Genomic DNA, 20,478 nt, shown 5'->3' on the forward strand with positions numbered 1-20,478 from the left:
ATTAGACACTAATATATATGTCCAATAAACAGACATTCAAAAGTCGGAATGTAAAGTCGGAATGTAAAGCACAAACGACTGGAAAGTTCTTCAAAAGCAGCTGTATTGAGTCAAGCATCTTGAGGTTGCCTGAATATATTTTTAATTTTCTAATTTATTTAATCTTTATTTAACTAGGCAAGTTGAACTCAACAACATCGACACAGACACAAGTTACCTGATATATTTGGGAAACAGGATTAAAACAGAGAGAACTTCCACCACTGATATCCATCCCGTTCCATCCCGTTCCACAAATGATACCTATCCCGTTCCACAAATTAAACCCACCCATAAACAGAAAGACACATGCAGACCGTTGCGTGTTGATGAAAATGTATCTTTGAATTACACTTAATCTGAGTACCCTATTGAAATGGAACATGATCAACTCCGTTCTCTGGATATTACTCTTGCTCGAAAGTGGTAAGTCTGTCTTGCCAAACTGTGAGTCAATTACAAAAGTAGTCTACTATCATGTTACATAACTAGTGTGTAAATTATGTGAATAAGCTATTACAAAAGTGCAGAAAGAAATGCTGTTATAATTTTGCTTTTTGGTCATGTCGTTATTGTAAAAGAGAAAATGTGTTCTCAATGACTTACTGGTTAAATAAAAAATAGTCTTATTTAGTGTTCATGAGTTAGAAATGTGAACTAGGCTACACCTAGGAGCCATAACTACGACTCAATGGAACACATTTTTTAAATAAACAATACAAAGACAATAGAAACAAAAGTAAGTAGGTCACTGCGTACTGTAAAAGTAGAAATAAATTAATCCTAGTCTATCATGTGCTTGGCTTGCATCCGGGATCACCTACAGGATTTCGTCCTGTTAATGTCTTGTATTGATGTAGCTACTGCCCTTAGCCTATGTTTTCTTTCTTCCTTTCAGATCTGATTGATTCTGTAAATGTGTCGGGAAAAGAGGGAATGAGAGTAACTTTACAGACTGGACTTACTGAACTACCTAGCGGCATTATTATAGCATGGTCTTTCCCATTGAGTCGTTCAGATTCATTTGATAACATAGCTCTGCTGAATGCTGGTGTAATTAAAACGGACTACAGTAGGAAGTTCAAAGACAGACTGAAGCTGGATACTCAGACTGGATCTCTCACCATCAGAAACCTCAACATCAACGACTCTGGACTTTATAAAATACTTATCATCAATACACAGAGTTCATCTAAGATTGCAAATCTAACTGTCTATGGTGCGTGTCTGGCTTCTTTTTTTACTTCCCTTTTTTCCATTCTCCCATTTAGTCTGTTACCCAGAGTTGTTTCAATGAAGATCAAGAAAGACCTTTGTATTTAGAGTTTGAAAAAGAAGTAGCCCACTTCTTCATATATGTTTAGGTCTCATTTATGACATCTTAGTTTTTACTGTAACACATTTTTAATCTCTGTTTGTCATTGAGTCACTGCCTAATCATTCTGCTATCCCAGCCTCAGTGTCTGCTCCTCACATCAGTCGCTCAGTGGACAGTCCATTTGAAAAAGTGAGCTGTTCCTTGGTGTGCACTATGAAGAACGGGAGAGAGGTGATCTTGTCCTGGTACAGAGGAGAGGAGATATTCAACCAGACCAGCAGCCCTGATCTTCTCGCCAATCTCTCTCTCCCTCTGGAGTTAAACAAAATAAATGTTGACACCTACAGCTGTGAGGCTTCCAACCCTGCTGACTCAAAACCAACTCCACTCAACATTCAAACGCTCTGCCCTCAATTGTCCTCACGCTCTGCCATCAAAGGTATCTCAACACTGCATATAGTATTGTTTTTCCACTTTGTGGATCAGTGAGGGACCATAATGACAAACCACTAAATAGCAAGCTCTGTTTATAATGAGCTCACCAGAGATCTCATTGGACAGAGCCAATGCCCAGACAGATTGTAGGGGGAGAAATATTTTAACATTAAAACCTGAGGGCAGTTTTTACAAAATCCCTCAACATGCGTATTATCATATTGTCATTATTTTAACTTATGTATTACAGCAAGCTGATTTCTGTATTTATTTGCCTATGAGCCGTGTAGCCTACCTTATATTACCTTCATCAATGTCATTCATCGGTATTGACTAAAGCACATGGCATGGGTTTGAACAGCTGAATTTCACTTAGACAGGACGAATATAGGCTGCAGGTGAATACAGGGCAAGGCCACATACAACATACAGTTGATTAACAAATATGGTAGATGAGAAAAAGTGAATGAAAAAGATATGACAAGCAATGCCAAATGAGTGACTGAACAGTTCCCTCCCCCCACCCTCCATTTTACTCCTGACAGAGTCTGGTCCCAATCCTGTCGCAATCACACTGGTCACATTGTTAGCAGTTGGGATAATAAGTGGTGGTATATACTGGGCAGTTAAAATAAGAACATGTGGCGGTAAGTACAATCTGTGTTACATTTCACATCATACAGAGTACCCTGAAGGTAACAAACACAGAACATAGGTAATCGTGTAATATTATGCCTTTTCCCTTTATTTCAATGCAGCCTGCAAGCAAAGAGAAGAAGAATGATGCTGATGTGAACTGTCAGAGATCGGTAAGGTCAATGTGTATGGATGTGCATGCATATTATGCTACTTGGTTTTCAATGCAACTTCTGTATCTGTGAACACACACATTTAGGAAGGAAGTGGTCACTTGTTGTTGGCTTGTATAACATACCAGCCAATGTGAAAATACAGAATACACAAGAACAAGCATAGTATGCAAATATACTGAACAAAAATATAAACGCAACACGTAAAGTGTTGGCCCCATGTTTCATGAGCTGAAATATCCCAGAATTTTTCAATACGCAGAAATAGCTTATTTCTCCAAATTTTTTGGCACAAATTTGTTTATATACCTGCTAGTGAGCATTTCTCCTTTGCCAAAAAAAATCTATCCACCTGACAGGTGCGCATATCTCGAAGCTGATTAAACAGCATGATCATTACACAGGTTCACAATAAAAGGCCACTCTAAAATGTGCAGTTTTTTCACACAACACAATGCCACAGATGTCTCAAGTTGAGGGAGATTGCAATTGGGATGCTGACTGACGGAATGTCCACCAGAGCTGTTGCCAGAGAATTGAATGCTCCCTTCTCTACCATAAGCCACCTAAAACGTTGTTTTAGAGAATTTGGCAGTACGTCCAACCTGCCTCACAACCGTAAACCACGTGTAACCATGCCAGCCCAGGACCTCCACACCCAGCTTCTTCATCTTCACCCACCCGGACAGCTGATGAAACTGAGGCGAATTTCCCCAGTGGGTGGGCCTATGCCCTCCCAGCCCCACCCATGGCTGCGCCCCTGCCCAGTCATGTGAAATCCATATATTAGGGCCTAATTAATTTATTTCAACTGACTGATTTCCTTATATGAACTGTAACTCAGTAAAATCTTTGAAATTGTTGCAAGTTGCATTGATATTTTTGTTCAGTATAGTTGGATTTTATTGAATACAGGTTTCTGTTTCCATTTGTTTAAGTGCTGACTTTACAAGTTGGGGATATACTGGTATCTGGCACCAGAGGAGTCTGTTTACCAGAGGAGTCTGTTTTGTACGCAGATGTCAGAATCTCACCTTCTGTTCAGACAGGACTGGATTCAATCACTCCTCTCTCAAAGCTGTGACCTTGGCGTGGTTTAGAGGCTTGTGTGTCTCAATGACCCTGAGAGCTACGCCGGAGGGGGCTTTGGCCCCTGGTAGGTTTAGCCATTCCGGATTGGTCTCCGGTGAGGGGCCAGACCAACGACAGCATTGGTCCTACATGTTTCACATTGGCATGGTGCTATAGGTATGCAACTATACCACTCTGACAATGTTACATGCTGTGTGTGTCTTTACTGTAATTTTAAATGTGTATTTTTCATGGTGTTGTGCATTACTTTGCAAGAAATGTGTTTGATAAAAATGCAATTGAATTGCTGTTGTTTAAGTCTTAACATTTGTCAACCACAAGGTTGACCTGGTCCTTGTGCTCCAGCTCAGCAAATTACATTTCCCCCCAAAAAACACCCCAAAAAACATAAAGATTTTATACCGATCTCACATTTATACCTTTCATTGCCACTATTGTATTATTGAGTATGACGTTTCACATACAAATAGCACCGCTATTTATTTGTCTGCTGCATGCTGTGTGTGTCTTTACTGTAATTTTAGATGTTTACTTTTTCATTGTGTTGTACGTTACTTTGCTAGAAATGTGCTTGATAAAAATACAATATTGTTATTTAGGTCATAACATTTGTCTGAAAACCAGGATTAGTAGCATTTAAACAAGCAAATTAGTTAAATCATGGCACCACATCCACTCCCTGAAACACTTTTACCATTTATTTTCAAAATGCTTGTAACCGACTGCCCAAACCTGCTGATCTCATGGGCATGTTTAAACTTGTGGAGGAATGTTTTCATGTAGGTTTGTCCTGCCTTTATCTCCACTCTAGAGAGTCTCTGTTATGTTCTCCACTATTTACCAAACTACATTAAAGCCTGATAGGAAGGTTTCTGTAGTGTTCTTAACCACATTGGACATAAGTGTCATAGTCATTAACTTAATAAAAAGTGAATAAGTTAGCTTATGTATTTAACATTATTGTATATCAACCAGATACAGCATACTACTACCAGCATACTGTAAGTAATGCAGGGTTAAGATGTGGATTTGGCAGTGAGGAATGTACATTTCCATGCAGTACAGAGAAAACTCTTTGGGAATGAGCAGATACGAGTAGTGATAAGACAATGGAAAAGTACACATAACAGGTAAGATAAGACAGGGAAAAAGGCATAGGTTGGCATAAATACAGTACCAGTCAAAAGTTTGGACACCTACTCATTCATGGGTTTTTCTTTATTTTTACTATTTTCTACATCGTAAAATAATATTAAAGACATCAACACTATGAAATAACATGGAATCATGTAGCAACCAAAGTGTTAAACAAATCAAAATATATTTTAGATTCTTCAAAGTAGCCACCCTTTGCCTTGATGACAGCTTTGCACACTCTTGGCATTCTCTCAACCAGCTTCACCTGGAATGCTTTTCCTACAGTCTTGAAGGAGTTCCGATATATACGATGAGCACTAGTTGGCTGCTTTTTCTTCACTCTGCAGTCCAGCTCATCCCAAACCACCTCAATTGCATTTAGGTTAGGTTATTGTGGAGGCCAGGTCATCTGATGCAGCACTCCATCACTCTCCTTCTTGGTCAAATAGCCCTTACACAACCTGGAGGTGTGTTGGGTCATTGTCCTGTTGAAAAACAAATGACAGTCCCACTAAGTGCAAACCAGATGGGATGGCATATTGCTGCAGAATGCTGTGGTAGCCATGCTGGTTAAGTGTGCTTTGAATTCTAAATAAATCAATGACAGTGTCACCAGCAAAGCACCCCCACACCATCACACCTTCTCCTCCGTGCTTCACGGTGGGAACCACACATGCGGAGATCATCCGTTCACCTACTCTGCATCTCACAAAGACACGGCGGTTGGAACTGAACATCTCAAATTTCAACTCATTAGATTTCCACCAGTCTAATATCCATTGCTTTTATTTCTTGGCCCAATCAAGTCTATTCATCTTATTGGTGTCATTTAGTAGTGGTTTCTTGGCCCAATCAAGTCTATTCATCTTATTGGTGTCATTTAGTAGTGGTTTCTTTGTAGCAATTTGACCATGAAGGCCTGATTCACACAGTCTCCTCTGAACAGTTGTTGAGATGTGTCTGTTATTTGAACTCTGTGAAGCATTTATTTGGGCTGGGTCTTCCTTTCCTGTGGTGGTCCTCATGAGAGCCAGTTGCATCATGGTCTTTTACCAAATAGGGCTATCTTCTGTATACCACCCTTACCTTATCACAACACAACAGATTGGCTCAAGTGTATTAACTTCTATCCAAGGCACACCTGTTAATTGAAATGCATTCCAGGTGACTACCTCATGAAGCTGGTTGAGAGAATGCCAAGAGTGTGCAAAGCTGTCAGCAAGACAAAGGGTGGCTACTTTGAAGAAGAAAAACGTTTTGGGTTACTACATGATTCCTTATATGTTATTTCATAATGTTGAAGTCTTCACTATTATTCTACAATGTAGAAAATAGAGAAAATAAAGAAAAACCCTGGAATGAGTAGGTGTGTCCAAACTTTTGACTGGTACTGTACATAAATCCATCCATGTTTGAGGATGTCGGGAGATTATGTAAAAACCGGCCACTAGGGACAAAAGAGAGAACCGTTTACTTCAAGTAGGTTCATCTGCCTCTGGTTCCAAAGGTTGCTGCTTTGGTTGCTGCCAGAGATAGAAAGTTATTTTTGTTTTAAGCCTATCCCAAACCTCAACCCTAACCTTAAGCATTCTGATTTAATGCCTAAACGTAAGAGTTCAGAGGTAATGCCTAAACGTCACCCTAACCTTAGAAATTCAGAGTTAAATGCCTAAACTTAACCTTAAACATTTGGAAATTTGACGTTTGAGAAACATGCATGAACGTCTAATTCTGACGTGTGACTGTGAGCTCGTTGGTTAGTATTCTGTATCTGCCTGGTGTAAGGCTAATTTATTTAATAGCATGCAGCCATTACACCACTCAGTTTAATTTGTAAGTATAATGAAATCCTATCCAGTCCAGTATGTGGTACAAAATAGAAACACTGCTGTATTAACAAAGCTTTCTCTCAAGCGTTTCGTAGCCAGTTACCAGACTGGCTCAGTAAGACTTTCAAAGGATTGGGGAAACAATTCAACAAGTCCATACCTGTTCATAAGATGAACAGGATCAGGCAGTCAGTTGATGGATGCTGTCTTTTGAAAGTAAATGAGGAACGTTTGCTTTAGGGAGAGTGGATTACCTTTTAGTGTACATACTGTAAATTACAAGGCACATGCAAAACATATTTTTAATGGTACAATCAAATACCAGTATGTGCATAATGGGTGCTAGGTATTCTGACTTGAGATCTACAGTGCATGGAGAAAGTATTCACACATTTGGACTTTTTCCCCATTTTGTTGTGTTACAGCCTGAATTTAAAATGTATTTAATTGGGATTTTGTGTCACTGGCCTACACACAATACCCCATAATGTCAAAGTGTAATTATGTTTTTAGAAATATTCCTTTGAGCACGGTAAAATTATTAATTGCACTTTGGATGATTTATCAATAGACACAGTTACTATAAAGATACATGCAACCTTCCTAACTCAGTTGCCGGAGAGGAAGGACACCACTCAGGGATTTCAACCACGAGGCCAATAGTGACTTTAAAACAGTTACAGAGCTTAATGGCTGTGATAATAGAAAAACTGAGGATGGATCAACAACATTATAGATACTCCACAATACTAACTTAAATGACACAGTGAAAAGAATGAAGCCTGTACATAATAAAAATATTCCAAAACATACATCCTGTTTGAAAATATGGCACTACAGACAAATTGCAAAACACATGGCAAAGAAATTAACTCTACGTCCTGAATACAAAGTGTTAAGTTTGGGGCAAATCCAACACAACACATCACTGATTACCACTTCATATTTTCAAGCATGGTGGTGGCTGCATCATGTTATGACATGTCAGCATTAAACATGAACTGGTTGTAATAGGGGTGGCCAAACTTAGTCCAGAGACTGAAGTCAGCAGGATTTTGTTCCAGTGAAGCACTAATAAAACAACAAACTGATTTAAACTAATTAACTTATTATGGTCTTCAGTCAAAAGAAGATTCATCCAGGTTGAGCTGGAACAAAAACATGCATGAACTTCAGCCTTGCAAGAGCATGGATTGGCCACCTTTGGTGATCTCCTACCCATGGGTTCTATAATCAACTCTATATTCCGAGATGTCAAACACATTTATCTTCTGTCATTTGCAAGAATACATACAGTGGGGAGAACAAGTATTTGATACACTGCCGATTTTGCAGGTTTTCCTACTTACAAAGCATGTAGAGGTCTGTAATTTTTATCATAGGTACACTTCAACTGTGAGAGAAGGAATCTAAAACAAAAATCCAGAAAATCACATTGTATGATTTTTAAGTAATTAATTTGCATTTTATTGCATGACATAAGTATTTGATACATCAGAAAAGCAGAACTGAATATTTGGTACAGAAACCTTAGTTTGCAATTACAGAGATCATACGTTTCCTGTAGTTCTTGACCAGGTTTGCACACACTGCAGCAGGGATTTTGGCCCACTCCTCCATACAGACCTTCTCCAGATCCTTCAGGTTTCGGGGCTGTCGCTGGGCAATACGGACTTTCGGCTCCCTCCAAAGATTTTCTATTGGGTTCAGGTCTGAAGACTGGCTAGGCCACTCCAGGACCTTGAGATGCTTCTTACGGAGCCACTCCTTAGTTGCCCTGGCTGTGTGTTTCGGGTCGTTGTCATGCTGGAAGACCCAGCCACGACCCATCTTCAATGCTCTTACTGAGGGAAGGAGGTTGTTGGTCAAGATCTCGCGATACATGGCCCCATCCATCCTCCCCTCAATACGGTGCAGTCGTCCTGTCCCCTTTGCAGAAAAGCATCCCCAAAGAATGATGTTTCCACCTCCATGCTTCACGGTTGGGATGGTGTTCTTGGGGTTGTACTCATCCTTCTATTCCTCCAAACACGGCGAGTGGAGTTTAGAGCAAAAAGCTCTATTTTTGTCTCATCAGACCACATGACCTTCTCCCATTCCTCCTCTGGATCATCCAGATGGTCATTGGCAAACTTCAGACGGGCCTGGACATGCGCTGGCTTGAGCAGGGGGACCTTGCGTGCGCTGCAGGATTTTAATCCATGACGGCGTAGTGTGTTACTAATGGTTTTCTTTGAGACTGTGGTCCCAGCTCTCTTCAGGTCATTGACCAGGTCCTGCCGTGTAGTTCTGGGCTGATGCCTCACATTCCTCATGATCATTGATGCCCCACGAGGTGAGATCTTGCATGGAGCCCCAGACCGAGGGTGATTGACCGTCATCTTGAACTTCTTCCATTTTCTAATAATTGTGCCAACAGTTGTTGCCTTCTCACCAAGCTGCTTGCCTATTGTCCTGTAGCCCATCCCAGCCTTGTACAGGTCTACAATTTATCCCTGATGTCCTTACACAGCTCTCTGGTCTTGGCCATTGTGGAGAGGTTGGAGTCTGTTTGATTGAGTGTGTGGACAGGTGTCTTTTATACAGGTAACGAGTTCAAACAGGTGCAGTTAATACAGGTAATGAGTGGAGAACAGGAGGGCTTCTTAAAGAAAAACTAACAGGTCTGTGAGAGCCGGAATTCTTACTGGTTGGTAGGTGATCAAATACTTATGTCATGCAATAAAATGCAAATTAATTACTTAAAAATCATACAATGTGATTTTCTGGATTTTTGTTTTAGATTCCGTCTCTCACAGTTGAAGTGTACCTATGATAAAAATGACAGACCTCTACATGCTTTGTAAGTAGGAAAACCTGCAAAATCGGCAGTGTATCAAATACTTGTTCTCCCCACTGTATGTGTAAACTGTGTTACCCAACTATTGTAGAACAATCAATGAAGTTGGGAAATCTAGTTCAGTTGGGAAGAATTTCACTCCAGTAAGCATGCTTTGCCAACATAACCACTGGAGTTCTTAAACAAACCACTTGTAAGTTAATACCAGACATTAGATTTCATAATGTGAAGAAGCAGGCCTATACTAGCCTCCTATAACCCTCCTGATCTTACAATGTGTTTCGCTAAACAAATTGCAAAACACATTCTAAAGCTCATGAGATTAGGATGGATATACGAGGCTAAGCCTATAGTGCCTTCGGGAAGTATTCAGACCCCTTAACTTTTTCCACATTTTGTTACGTTACAGCCTTATTCTAAATTGGATTAAATTAAATTTTTTCATCATTCCTCATTTTCCTGCATACAATACCTCATAATAACAAAGCAAAAACAGGTTTTTAGAAATGATTGCAAATTTATTAAAAATAAAAAACATAAATACCTTATTTACATAAGTATTCAGACCCTTTCCTATGAGACTCTAAATGTAGCTCTGTTTACATCCAGTTTCCATTGATCATACTTGAGACGTTTCTACAATTTGATTGGAGTCCAGATGGGGTAAATTCAATTGACTAGACATTATTTGAAAAGGAACAAACCTGTCTATATAAGGTCCCAGAGTTGACAGTGCATGTCAGAGCAAAAAAAAGCCATGAGGTCGAAGGAATTCTCCGTAGAGCTCCGAGACAGGATTGTGTCGAGGCACATATCTGGGGAAGGGTACCAAATTATTTCTGCAGCATTGAAGGTCCCCACGAACCAGCGGGAGGAGGTAGAGAACTGGTCTGTCTGTCCAATATAAAGGGTCAAAACTGGCAGAGGAATAAAAATAGCATAATTAGGAAAGTATACCAGTTTAATTTGAGGACCAGGATGTTGACAGCTGTGCCATACAGATTGCAAAAAAGTTGGTAAGAGATTTTTGATGTACCGATTCCAAGGTACATGATGTATGAGAGGATATATAAAACAACGCAAGATTCAAGACTTCGTCCTTTTCAGCTAAAGTTATTATAGAGAATTCTTTCCACCAACAAAATGTTGAATATTTGGGGAATAAAGTCATCACAAAACCATAAGTAGGCCCAGAATTGAAAATGCGACGCATTTAACTTGCATTTTTTATTTGGTACATGGTAATTTAAACACAAAATGTATTATTAAGTGCACTACGTACACTATATATACAAAAGTATGTGGACACACCTTCAAATTAGTGTATTTGGCTATTTCAGCCTCACCCGTTTGCTAACAGGTGTATAAAATTGAACACATTGCCATGCAATCTCCATAACAACATTGGCAGTAGAATGGCCTTACTCAGTGACTTTCAACGTGGCACCGTCATAGGATGCCAACTTTCCAACAGGTCAGTTATTCATATTTCTGCCCTGCTAGAGCTGCCCTGGCCAACTGTAAGTGCTTTATTGTAAAGTGGAAATTCTACGAGCAACAACGGCTCAGCCGGAGCGTGGTAGGCCACAAAAGCTCACAGAACGGGACAGCCGAGTGCTGAAATGTTAACACGTAAAAATCGCCTGTCCTCGGTAGCAACACTCGGTACCAAGTTCCAAACTGCCTCTGGAAACAATGTCAGCATAAGAACTGTTTGTTGGGAGCTTCATGAAATGGGTTTCCATGGTCGAGCAGCCGCACACAAGCCTAAGATCACCATGAATAATGCCAAGTGTCGGCTGTAGTGTTGTAAAGCTCGCTACCCATTGAACTTTAGAGCAGTGGAAATGGGTTCACTGGAGTGATGAATCACGCTTCAACATCTGGCAGTCCGATGGATGAACCTGGGTTTGGCGGATGCCAGGAGAGCGCTACCTGCTCGAATGCATAGTGCCAACTGTAAAGTTTGGTGGAGGAGGAATAATGGTCTGGAGCTGTTCATGGTTTGGGCTAGGCCCCTTAGTTCCAGTGAAGGGAACGCTACAGCATACAATGACATTCTAGATGATTCTGTGCTTCCAACTTTGTGATAACAGTTCAGGGAAGGCCCTTTCCTGTTTCAGCATGACATTGCCCCCGTAAGCAACGCAAGCGAGGTCCATATAGAAATGTTTTGTCAAGATTGGTGTGGAAGAACTTGACTGGCCTGCACAGAGCCCTGACCTCAACCCCATCGAACACCTTTGGGATGAATTGGAATGTCGACTGCCAGCCAGGCCTAATCGCCCAACACAATGCTGTTGTGGCTGAATGGAAGCTAATCCCCGTAGCAATGTTCCAACATCTCGTGGAAAGCCTTCCCATAAGAGTGGAGGCTGTTATAGCAGCAAAGGGGGGACCAACTCCATATTAATGCCCATGATTTTGGAATGAGATGTTCGACAAGCAGTTGTCCACATACTTCTGGTCATGTAGGGTTTTTAAACATTTTTTATGACAAATAAAATCAGCCAATCAATCAATCCAAACTCTGCAGCGGCCATTTGATGAATGGTTAGAGACATGTTACAAAACACCAAAAGGTTTTGCTCTGAAGTCCGAATACCGCCCATTATGCACATACTGCAATTAAGTGTACCAATATTAGATTTTTTTTGCATATGCCTTGTAATTTGTCTTGTAATCAGGTTTCTCAGGAACAGAACTTTAAACCTTGGGATATTTCGCAGCTACTATACATGTACAATATGTACACATACACACCCTAAAGCAAGATCGCTTATTTACTTTTTAAAGAAAGCTGCCATCAACTTTAACTGACTGGCTGAACCTGTTCATCTTATGAACATGTATGGACTTGTAGTATTGCTGCCTCATTCCTCTGAAAATCTTACTGACTCTGATAACTGGCTACCAAAAACTTTGTTCATACTGTAGTGTTTCTATTTTGTACCACATACTGGATATTATATATAGAAATTAGACTAATATAATGGCTGTTTTTGCAATTACATTGATTAGCCTTATACCAGCCAGATGCAGAATACTAACACATATCACTCTGTTGATATTGTGTGAGGATGTGTGTTTGGCAAGTAAGAATGTACCGGTAAACCTTTGTCCACTTTGGAAAATTGTTGAGAGATCAAAGGAAGTCTTTGTCAGACAACAGCAGATGAGGAGGGATAATATGTCCCAAGTCATGCGACAATGCACATGACAGGGATGACTTATGGTGGGCTGAGTGAATAACAAGTGAAAACAGCAGCAGGTTGGTTGTAGTTGGTCCCCCTACAGGCCTGAAATGTTATTTAATTTCAAATGGATTGACCATAACCATCACACATCACTAAGAACAATAAAAAATTGTTAACAATTTTGTTGCCATTTATTTGCACAAATGCAAGTATACAAAGCAAAGAAGCGGGATAGGAGACATTCAAGGCCGTTTTCCTGGACACAGATTACGTCTAGTCCTGGAGTAAAAAGCTATTTCGATGGAGATTCTCCGTTGACCGTGCATTGTAGTCATGGACTAGGCTTAGTATGTCACAGTGGTGCATAATAATAATTAATAATGAATTCAGACTCATGATTCATTGAATACTAGTCTCTCCATAAGATCTTTCAGAGTCGCTAAAGAGTATCTCATGTTATACAATGGCTCCCTCTAGTGTCTGAGACAGTTGAAGAGGACAGACTACCAAAGCACATAGAAGAAGAGGTGTCACAGAAGACATGTAGAAGACTGCTAAAGCCTTAGATATAAAGTTTGTTACTGTCATTTTTTGGGGAACATACAATTCTAATGAGAACGCAAAAAAAAGTGATGTCCCAGAAAGTCAGGTCTGAGGTCCTCTTCTGTGTAAAAGTCATGACGCCGGAGATGAGAAGTAGGTATGGAGAGTCAAACGTTTAATTGGGAACAGACATAGAACAAGACAGGAACAGCGTCAGCACACGGATAAACAAGGACATATGACAATCAATGCTGAAGCAGGGAACAGAGCGGGGAACCAGAAAGATATAGGGAAGGTAATGACAGAGGTGAGAGGTGGGGCAGGTGTGCGTAATGATGGTGGCAGGAGTGCGCAATCCTGGGGAGCCTGGCGCCCGAGGGGAAGAGCGGGAGCCGGCATGACACCAACAGAACAATTGTGGCCACACCCACCAGAGAAGACATGACTCATTGCACCACCAACTCAGGCTGATTCACGGGAATCAGAGAGACAAATGGCAGTGGAAAGAGAGAAGTAGAGAGGGAGTAAGGAAGATGGAGAGCATACATGTACAGAAATCAAATTGTGGGTATTCAAAGCACATCAAGTATGTTAATTCAATAGATTATTGTTATACCTGCACATTGCAGACAGTGCCCCTCAATGCTGAGTTTGATTGTCTGGTTACTGACAGGTTTAGCAGCCACACAACTGTAGGTATCATTATCCTCTTCCTTTTTCTCCAGAGGGAGAAACCAGTTGGTGTGTGTGTGTGTGACTATTTGTGTTATCCAGTCTTCCCTCTCCTTTGTACCAGGCCAGGGTAACGTCTTTTCAGTTCTCCACAGAACACACCACTGAACAGCTTTCAGTAACTGATGGACTAACAGCTGACCTGGGGCTCCTAATGTAGGGAGCTGGGACTCCAACTGCAAAACAAGAGGAGAAACAGGCAGATATACAAAAATAACCAAACTACCACAGAATAGGATGACCATCAAGGTTGTCATTGTGTAGTACTAAAACCTACACAATTGGTGTTTTTTTGTATATACTATTTAAATAATAACACACTCACCATATACATCTAAATGGAAAACGTGGGCAAAGACTGATCTATATGTAAATCAGATATACAACCAATAAAGTCAGGAGGTGTTGATGGTTGTCACGACTTCCGCCGAGGACGGTCCCTCTCCTTGTTCTGGCGGCGCTCGGCGGTCGACGTCACCGGTCTTCTAGCCATCGCCGATCCACTTTTCATTTTCCATTTGTTTAGTCTGTGGGTTTTTCACACCTGGTTTCAATCCCCCCATTACATGTTCATTATTTAACCCTCTGTTTCCCACATGTAATTGTGCGTGTTTGTTCTATGTTGATGGCTGTATCTGGCGGCTGGTATTTTGTTGCCGGGTTTTGTAATATGCACCCGTGTAATTTTCGTGGTACCGGTATATTTCACGCACCGTTGTATTGTTTCTATACTGGTGTTTTTTTGTGTATTAAAAACCTTGTCCACGCATCTCAGCTCTCCTGCACCCGACTCCTTTTCACCAGTTACCCAAAGCCTTGACAATGGTGAGGTCTCTGATGCTGAGAGATGTCCAAAAAAATGACTTGGCTACCAGAGCCAGATTTTTTAGGTGTTATACCTGGTTTATTTACATGAAGACATAAATAAAACATAACAAATGCTCAAACATGAAACTGTCTTCAATTTCCTCTGTATATTCTTTATCTCAAACGTGACTTTACCTTCTAGGCCTTTTTAATTTCCCCCACAAAAAACTGGTGCAAAAGCTGAATAATTTTGTGTCTTCTCGGTGTACAGTGCATGTATGGTATAAGAGGAAGGCAGAATCACATTATCTCATCTACAAGTCTTCTCTATGTTCACTTTAATGTGTATTAGTGCCCACTGGGACACATAAACAACAGATATTATATATTTCCTCTGTAGAATGAAAAGGATGGGACCTACATTGGAGGTAGGTTTGTTCACAGCACTGTCATAAATATATAGAGGCTTTTCAGCATATTTGATTCTTTGAATCATTAGCTTCTTTGATTCTGCAGGACTGTACCAACACTTATGGCAGTTTAGCGCCATCTACTGTAGAGCTCTAAGATGTAAACGACTTGTTAACATCTGCTGATGCAGGTGACCTCATCATCCTTATTCTCTAAATTCCCCTTGACCTGAAAGGGGCATTTTGTTAGGGCAGTATTGCAATAAATTGATAGTGCCGTGGCAAGGAGAATCAATTGCTATGTCATATGATGTGGTTATCTGATATGTTAATGTCTAATTTGACAATGGTTTCATTTCTCCAGCCCCATGCCTCACCTGTTTACCAAACTAGTTGTGGTGTACCCACTTTGTTATTGTTTGAACTGCAGATTGTCCCTTTAAAGGATTGTGCTTTTTGCCAATAATGCCCTATCATTGAAAGTGCAATTAACAGAGGAATAATAATATGCTCAGGTAATCTTTATTACCACGTGAACTTAATTTCAGGGTGTATACAGACATATTCATAGCGCTACCAGTCCTATCACTTGTTTCCTAACCTTCACATCAGGACTTTCATTTGCTACATTGCTATGTGATCAGAGAACAACTGTGATATTTGAGACAGTGAGTTGATCTCAGAGCTGTAGATAAAGTAGATGATGATGGGGTTTATGGAGAATATCATGCGCAAGCTGAGGTCAAAGGCTCCAGTGGGTAGAAGACTGTTTGCGGCTTTATGTCCCACCCGGGACGAAGAGGACTAAGTAATATAAGTAAGTATAACTTGAACCTAGAGAATCTTGAAGTTAATACCACCAGCACTTGAACATCCAAGACAGTCACACAGTAAACTGTTGCCAGTAAACTGTTTATTACATTGACTCATTACCGATTTGAGTTATTTCATCCACTTAACCTTAATTTAACCAGGAAAGACCCTTGAGGTTAGAAACATATTTTGCAATGGTCATGTTAGCTAGTTAAACTATTTAGCAGTTAAGCAAGGTCATTCCGACCTACTGAGGGCACTAAAGCGGTCTCTTTTCTTGGTCTATGGGTGGGTTTTTCTAGAACAACAACAGTTCCCTACAGTCTTCTGATTTCCAGATACTATGTCACTATGACACGGTGAAAATTTGTACACCCTCAAAACTCACACGTTTTTTTATTCTCATGCTACAACAGTCTCAATGTTGAGACGCACACAGCATTCTCAACCATTTACCCCATCACAGGGGAGTTTTACAACTCTGTCAGTAAGAGGAAATACAATAAACACAGCTGGGAATGGCAGTGATAACACATTAATCTGTCCCATTTGAACTTTGCTGTGCCTTTAAATGGTTGAAAGCACAGTGATAGATAGACATTTGGGTGACAACTAAACCAAAAATCAGACATTGTTTTTCCATTGAAATTTGGTTGTGCTTTTAGATGGTTGAAACCATAGTGATAACACACTGGAAATGTAACGATCTTTTGGCTGTCTTTTTGAGTGGGTGAATATATGGTAGGATGTACTGTAATATAGGTGTGTGTGTGTGTGACAAGAGATGGGGGGTCTATGTGTTTTGTACAGTATATCTCCCAAAATGAATATTGATCACTTGGGGAAAAATTCTCATGGAGATAAGTTGCATCCGATTATGTATATACTATGCAAAATTGGTTTATGGAAAACAGTGTTTTGTGTTGGCTTATAGACGGGTAAGCTGACAATGTCATGAACATAATGCCCATGCTTCAATGGGGCAAGTGTGACTTGTGTAGGGAGTCATTTTTATATCTTGGTCTTCAACATATCACAACTTATTTCAGCATATTGACAATGAATTTGGACATTTAAAACTGGTGTTTTGACACTCGGCTATAATTAAAAAATACATGACAACAGGAAGCACCAACAGTATCGTTTACAACTTGTTGCTTGTTTTTGGCTGAAGAATTGCGACATTTTCCTGGAGCTAACTCTACAAATAGCACTGCTAGGTGATTTGAAAAGTTAGTCAAGCAAACAAAAACAGGGGGAACCTGTAGACAGATAAAAGAACATACTCTTTGACAGAATTCAGCCAGCCTTCACAAGATCATAACATATGCAAATATGTCCTGATTCTCCTAAGACATGATGAGCATAGTGTTGTGTGCAGACTGTGTACCATGACAGTGAAGCCTGTAGAGCTGTTTATACCGTGTCAGTGTGAAAAGTAGTGAGTTAGCTAGGGAAACTGACAGATCAATAACGTTACATTGCTATACTGACTAATAAATCTCACATTATAATGAAGAAATGTCAGAATATATCGGTCTTCAATCATTTGGCCGCTGGTTTCATTGTTTGATTTAGGTCTAGTGTAATTGAGGCAAAAATAATAGATAAAGTTAGTGAGCTAGCTAGTTAACATTAGTCAACTTTTGGCTAGCTCTAGCTAATGGTACAATGGTACATTACAAAATGTACTTCTGTGGATACAGGACAAAACAAAGGCTAAAAAACGAATTTCTATACACACAACAGCAATTAGATACTGCTACCTGACAGATAGCTAGAGGATAGCTAGAGCTGAACTGGCTGTGGTAGCTACTAGCTGCTAATAGTTAATTCACTGGGAATAAATACTTTTTTTCTGTCAAACAACAGTTACCTTGCCAGCTAGATCAGTCAACTAATGAGTAGCCAGTTTCTGCTCTGCTTGCTTTTACAACTTGGAGAAAAAGCTCAACACAGACAGCAGCTGCCTCTGTTCATCTTTCCCGTGCTCGTCCTATCCTATACGCCAGCCTTTCAGAAGCTTTGCCTTCACACAGCCTGTCCGCAGTCCTAAATCAAGCCTGTTGAAACTGGAAAACAGACTACCCGACTGCTCAGAGGTGTCTGTATGGTCCTAAAGTGCACTGGGGCCGTGTTTTGTATCACAGTGCAATGATAAAATGGGACGGGGGAACAGAAATGCAATTTCAGATATGGGGGGGGTCATGTCCCCCCCAGTCCCCAGTAAAAGTTGCACCCCTGGTAAGATGTAAGGTACTTTTAAATACATTGGGCCTACCTCAATCATGACTACGTCTAGGCCATTGCCGGAAATAACATACAGGCAGTTCTCCTGCAATACTTTCACATATAGGCCTAAAAAAAAAGTCGCAAAAAGTTGGCCAAAAAAATGTATTGGTTCATAGCCTACCCTTGACCTTTTTCTCTATGTCGATTTATCTTTTGTGCTGGTACAACGGTTTGCATGGCAAGGTGATCTTGACAGCTTGATAGCTTTAAGGTCTTGGTTATAGATTCATGTGATGTCCTATAATGCAGCCCAGCCTCACATTCAATTCGCGCATATATGTACAAAATGTATTTCAGCAGATTTCGTGCGTTTTTGTGCATTTTTGGGGTGTTTTGGGGTGGTTCAATTCGTTTGAAAATACACGAATTTCTGTGCTACTTAATTCGTGCGAAAATACACGAATTTCTGTGCTACTTAATTCGTGCGAAAAGACACGAATTTAACCAGTTGGCGACACACAAGCCGTTGCAACAACCATAGACGCGATCGCCTGTATTTATTTATTTTACGTTATGAATATATAGATATTTTGTCTTTTTTTTTACCATATAACCATAAGAGGTGATATATATATTGTCTTTATTTAATCCCTATTAAAACATTGTGTTTTTATGCCTATATGTACTGTTTTCGATTTTTCTGAACAGACTTCAGTATAGAATGAATCATGCAATGCATGATGGCTAATGGTGTTTTATTCGGTTGTAGTTCCATGTATTTCTTAAAAAACAAACGTGTAAACCATTTTTATTGACCAGAATGTAACTGAAAATACATTTTACATTTTAAGTCATTTAGGAGACGCTCTTATCCAGAGAAAGTTCATACATATTCATCCTGGTCCCCCCGTGGGGAATGAACCCACAACCCTGGCGTTGCAAGCGCCATGCTCTACCAACTGAGCCACACGGGACCACTGGCAGCCTTGCCATTGTCCATCAATAACAAAACATATTTTTTTCGTATAACATTTGGGGAAACGTATGCAGTCATTGTAGTCTTACATTTTGTTGGCCAACCAAAATTACCAAAACGTTAACCCGTAATAAGGCTAGGGTGGCTGAGTGTAAATACATGGCTCTGAGTGTAAGCACCTTTTCACTAGAAACGTTCTTGTGTTCAAATTACCGTCAGTGCGAAATAGCTAGAAAGCTTTCGTATTTCCACTTGGCTGCACCTACGGTTACGATAACGATAAATCAAGTGCAATACCTGCGTCGACCTGTGTCGAGCAGCAAAACACCGGAAAGCTTCTAGCCTACCGGAAAGTTACAAGAAGAACAAGAATAGTTACCTCATCCGGTCATGTGACACTCTGGATGCCCCCTAAAAGCAATTTCAACCGTTTTGAAAAATGACGCCTGGTAACCCCAAAAAAATACCAGGTGCATGAAAAGTTTGGACTTAGAATATTTTTTGAAAACCTCCATAAATCACTCAGGCCAGCACCCATTGATTTGGGGCGGTAGTATAGCGCTCCCAGAGCGGGTATGGAAGTCTGGATCCCCCCTAAAAGCATTTAAGGCTCTGTGTGTCTTTAAGCACCATACTTTTTCACTCCGTCCTTGCTGTGTGTGTGTGTGTGTGTGTGTGTGTGTGTGTGTGTGTGTGTGTGTGTGTGTGTGTGTGTGTGTGTGTGTGTGTGTGTGTGTGTGTGTGTGTGTGTGTGTGTGTGTGTGTGTGTGTGTGTGTGTGTGTGTGTGTGTGTAAGAGAGCTTTTCTTCGACATCTGTTTAGCGAAATTACTGATTTACAGTTCATGAGGGTTGACCGATTCACACATTTAAAGTTTTGGAAAGATCTGACTTTTTTAAACTTTCGAAGCAGCACCTATGACCCCATTTTAAGGCACTTCCGGTTGGCACAGGAAGCTATAAGTAAATACATATCCTGATCGGGGTATGTTTTTACAGAATCCTGAGTTTTAAGTCTATACGTTAAGAACTGACTGATTTACACAGGGTTGAATGCACTATATATCACAAACTGCTGGTTGGGTATGGCAAAACACCTTTAGGGTGATTTTATCACTTCCGGTTGCTCCAGGAAGCTTAGAATCAACACAGGTAGACCTCATAGTGGCTTGATGGATTGTCATTGAAGACAGGTTCATAAGACATTCATAACCCACATAGGCTTCAGGTTGAATTTAGAGGTGCGGGCAATGTGTTCCAATGGGGTGAGA

General features: G+C 40.4%; 1 protein-coding gene and 1 long non-coding RNA gene across 6 annotated transcripts; one reads left to right on the forward strand and one right to left on the reverse strand.

Moving 5' to 3' along the window:
* Window positions 1-315: 315 nt before the first annotated feature.
* LOC139578940 (SLAM family member 5-like) lies at window positions 316-4,634 on the forward strand. 5 transcript variants are annotated; one of them, XM_071407095.1, is made up of 6 exons: window positions 316-465; window positions 938-1,258; window positions 1,494-1,796; window positions 2,338-2,439; window positions 2,551-2,601; window positions 3,540-4,634. In XM_071407095.1, exons 1-5 carry the CDS (start codon window positions 423-425, stop codon window positions 2,574-2,576), a joined length of 795 nt encoding a protein of 264 aa, XP_071263196.1. In that variant the 5' UTR covers window positions 316-422; the 3' UTR covers window positions 2,577-2,601; window positions 3,540-4,634. The 5 variants fall into 5 exon arrangements, with proteins under 5 accessions (XP_071263196.1, XP_071263198.1, XP_071263197.1 ...); XM_071407097.1 differs by having other exon boundaries at window positions 3,621-4,634; XM_071407096.1 differs by having other exon boundaries at window positions 3,647-4,634.
* Window positions 4,635-13,392: 8,758 nt separating this feature from the next.
* On the reverse strand, window positions 13,393-14,711 carry LOC139578946 (uncharacterized). Its single transcript, XR_011675655.1, has 2 exons — window positions 14,296-14,711; window positions 13,393-14,146 (listed from the first exon to the last, which is right to left on the reverse strand). It is a non-coding gene; the product is annotated as an uncharacterized lncRNA (long non-coding RNA).
* Window positions 14,712-20,478: the final 5,767 nt, after the last annotated feature.

The sequence above is a fragment of the Salvelinus alpinus genome, chromosome 6, assembly GCF_045679555.1.
Source record: "Salvelinus alpinus chromosome 6, SLU_Salpinus.1, whole genome shotgun sequence".
In the NCBI taxonomy this organism is placed as follows: Eukaryota; Metazoa; Chordata; class Actinopteri; order Salmoniformes; family Salmonidae; genus Salvelinus; species Salvelinus alpinus.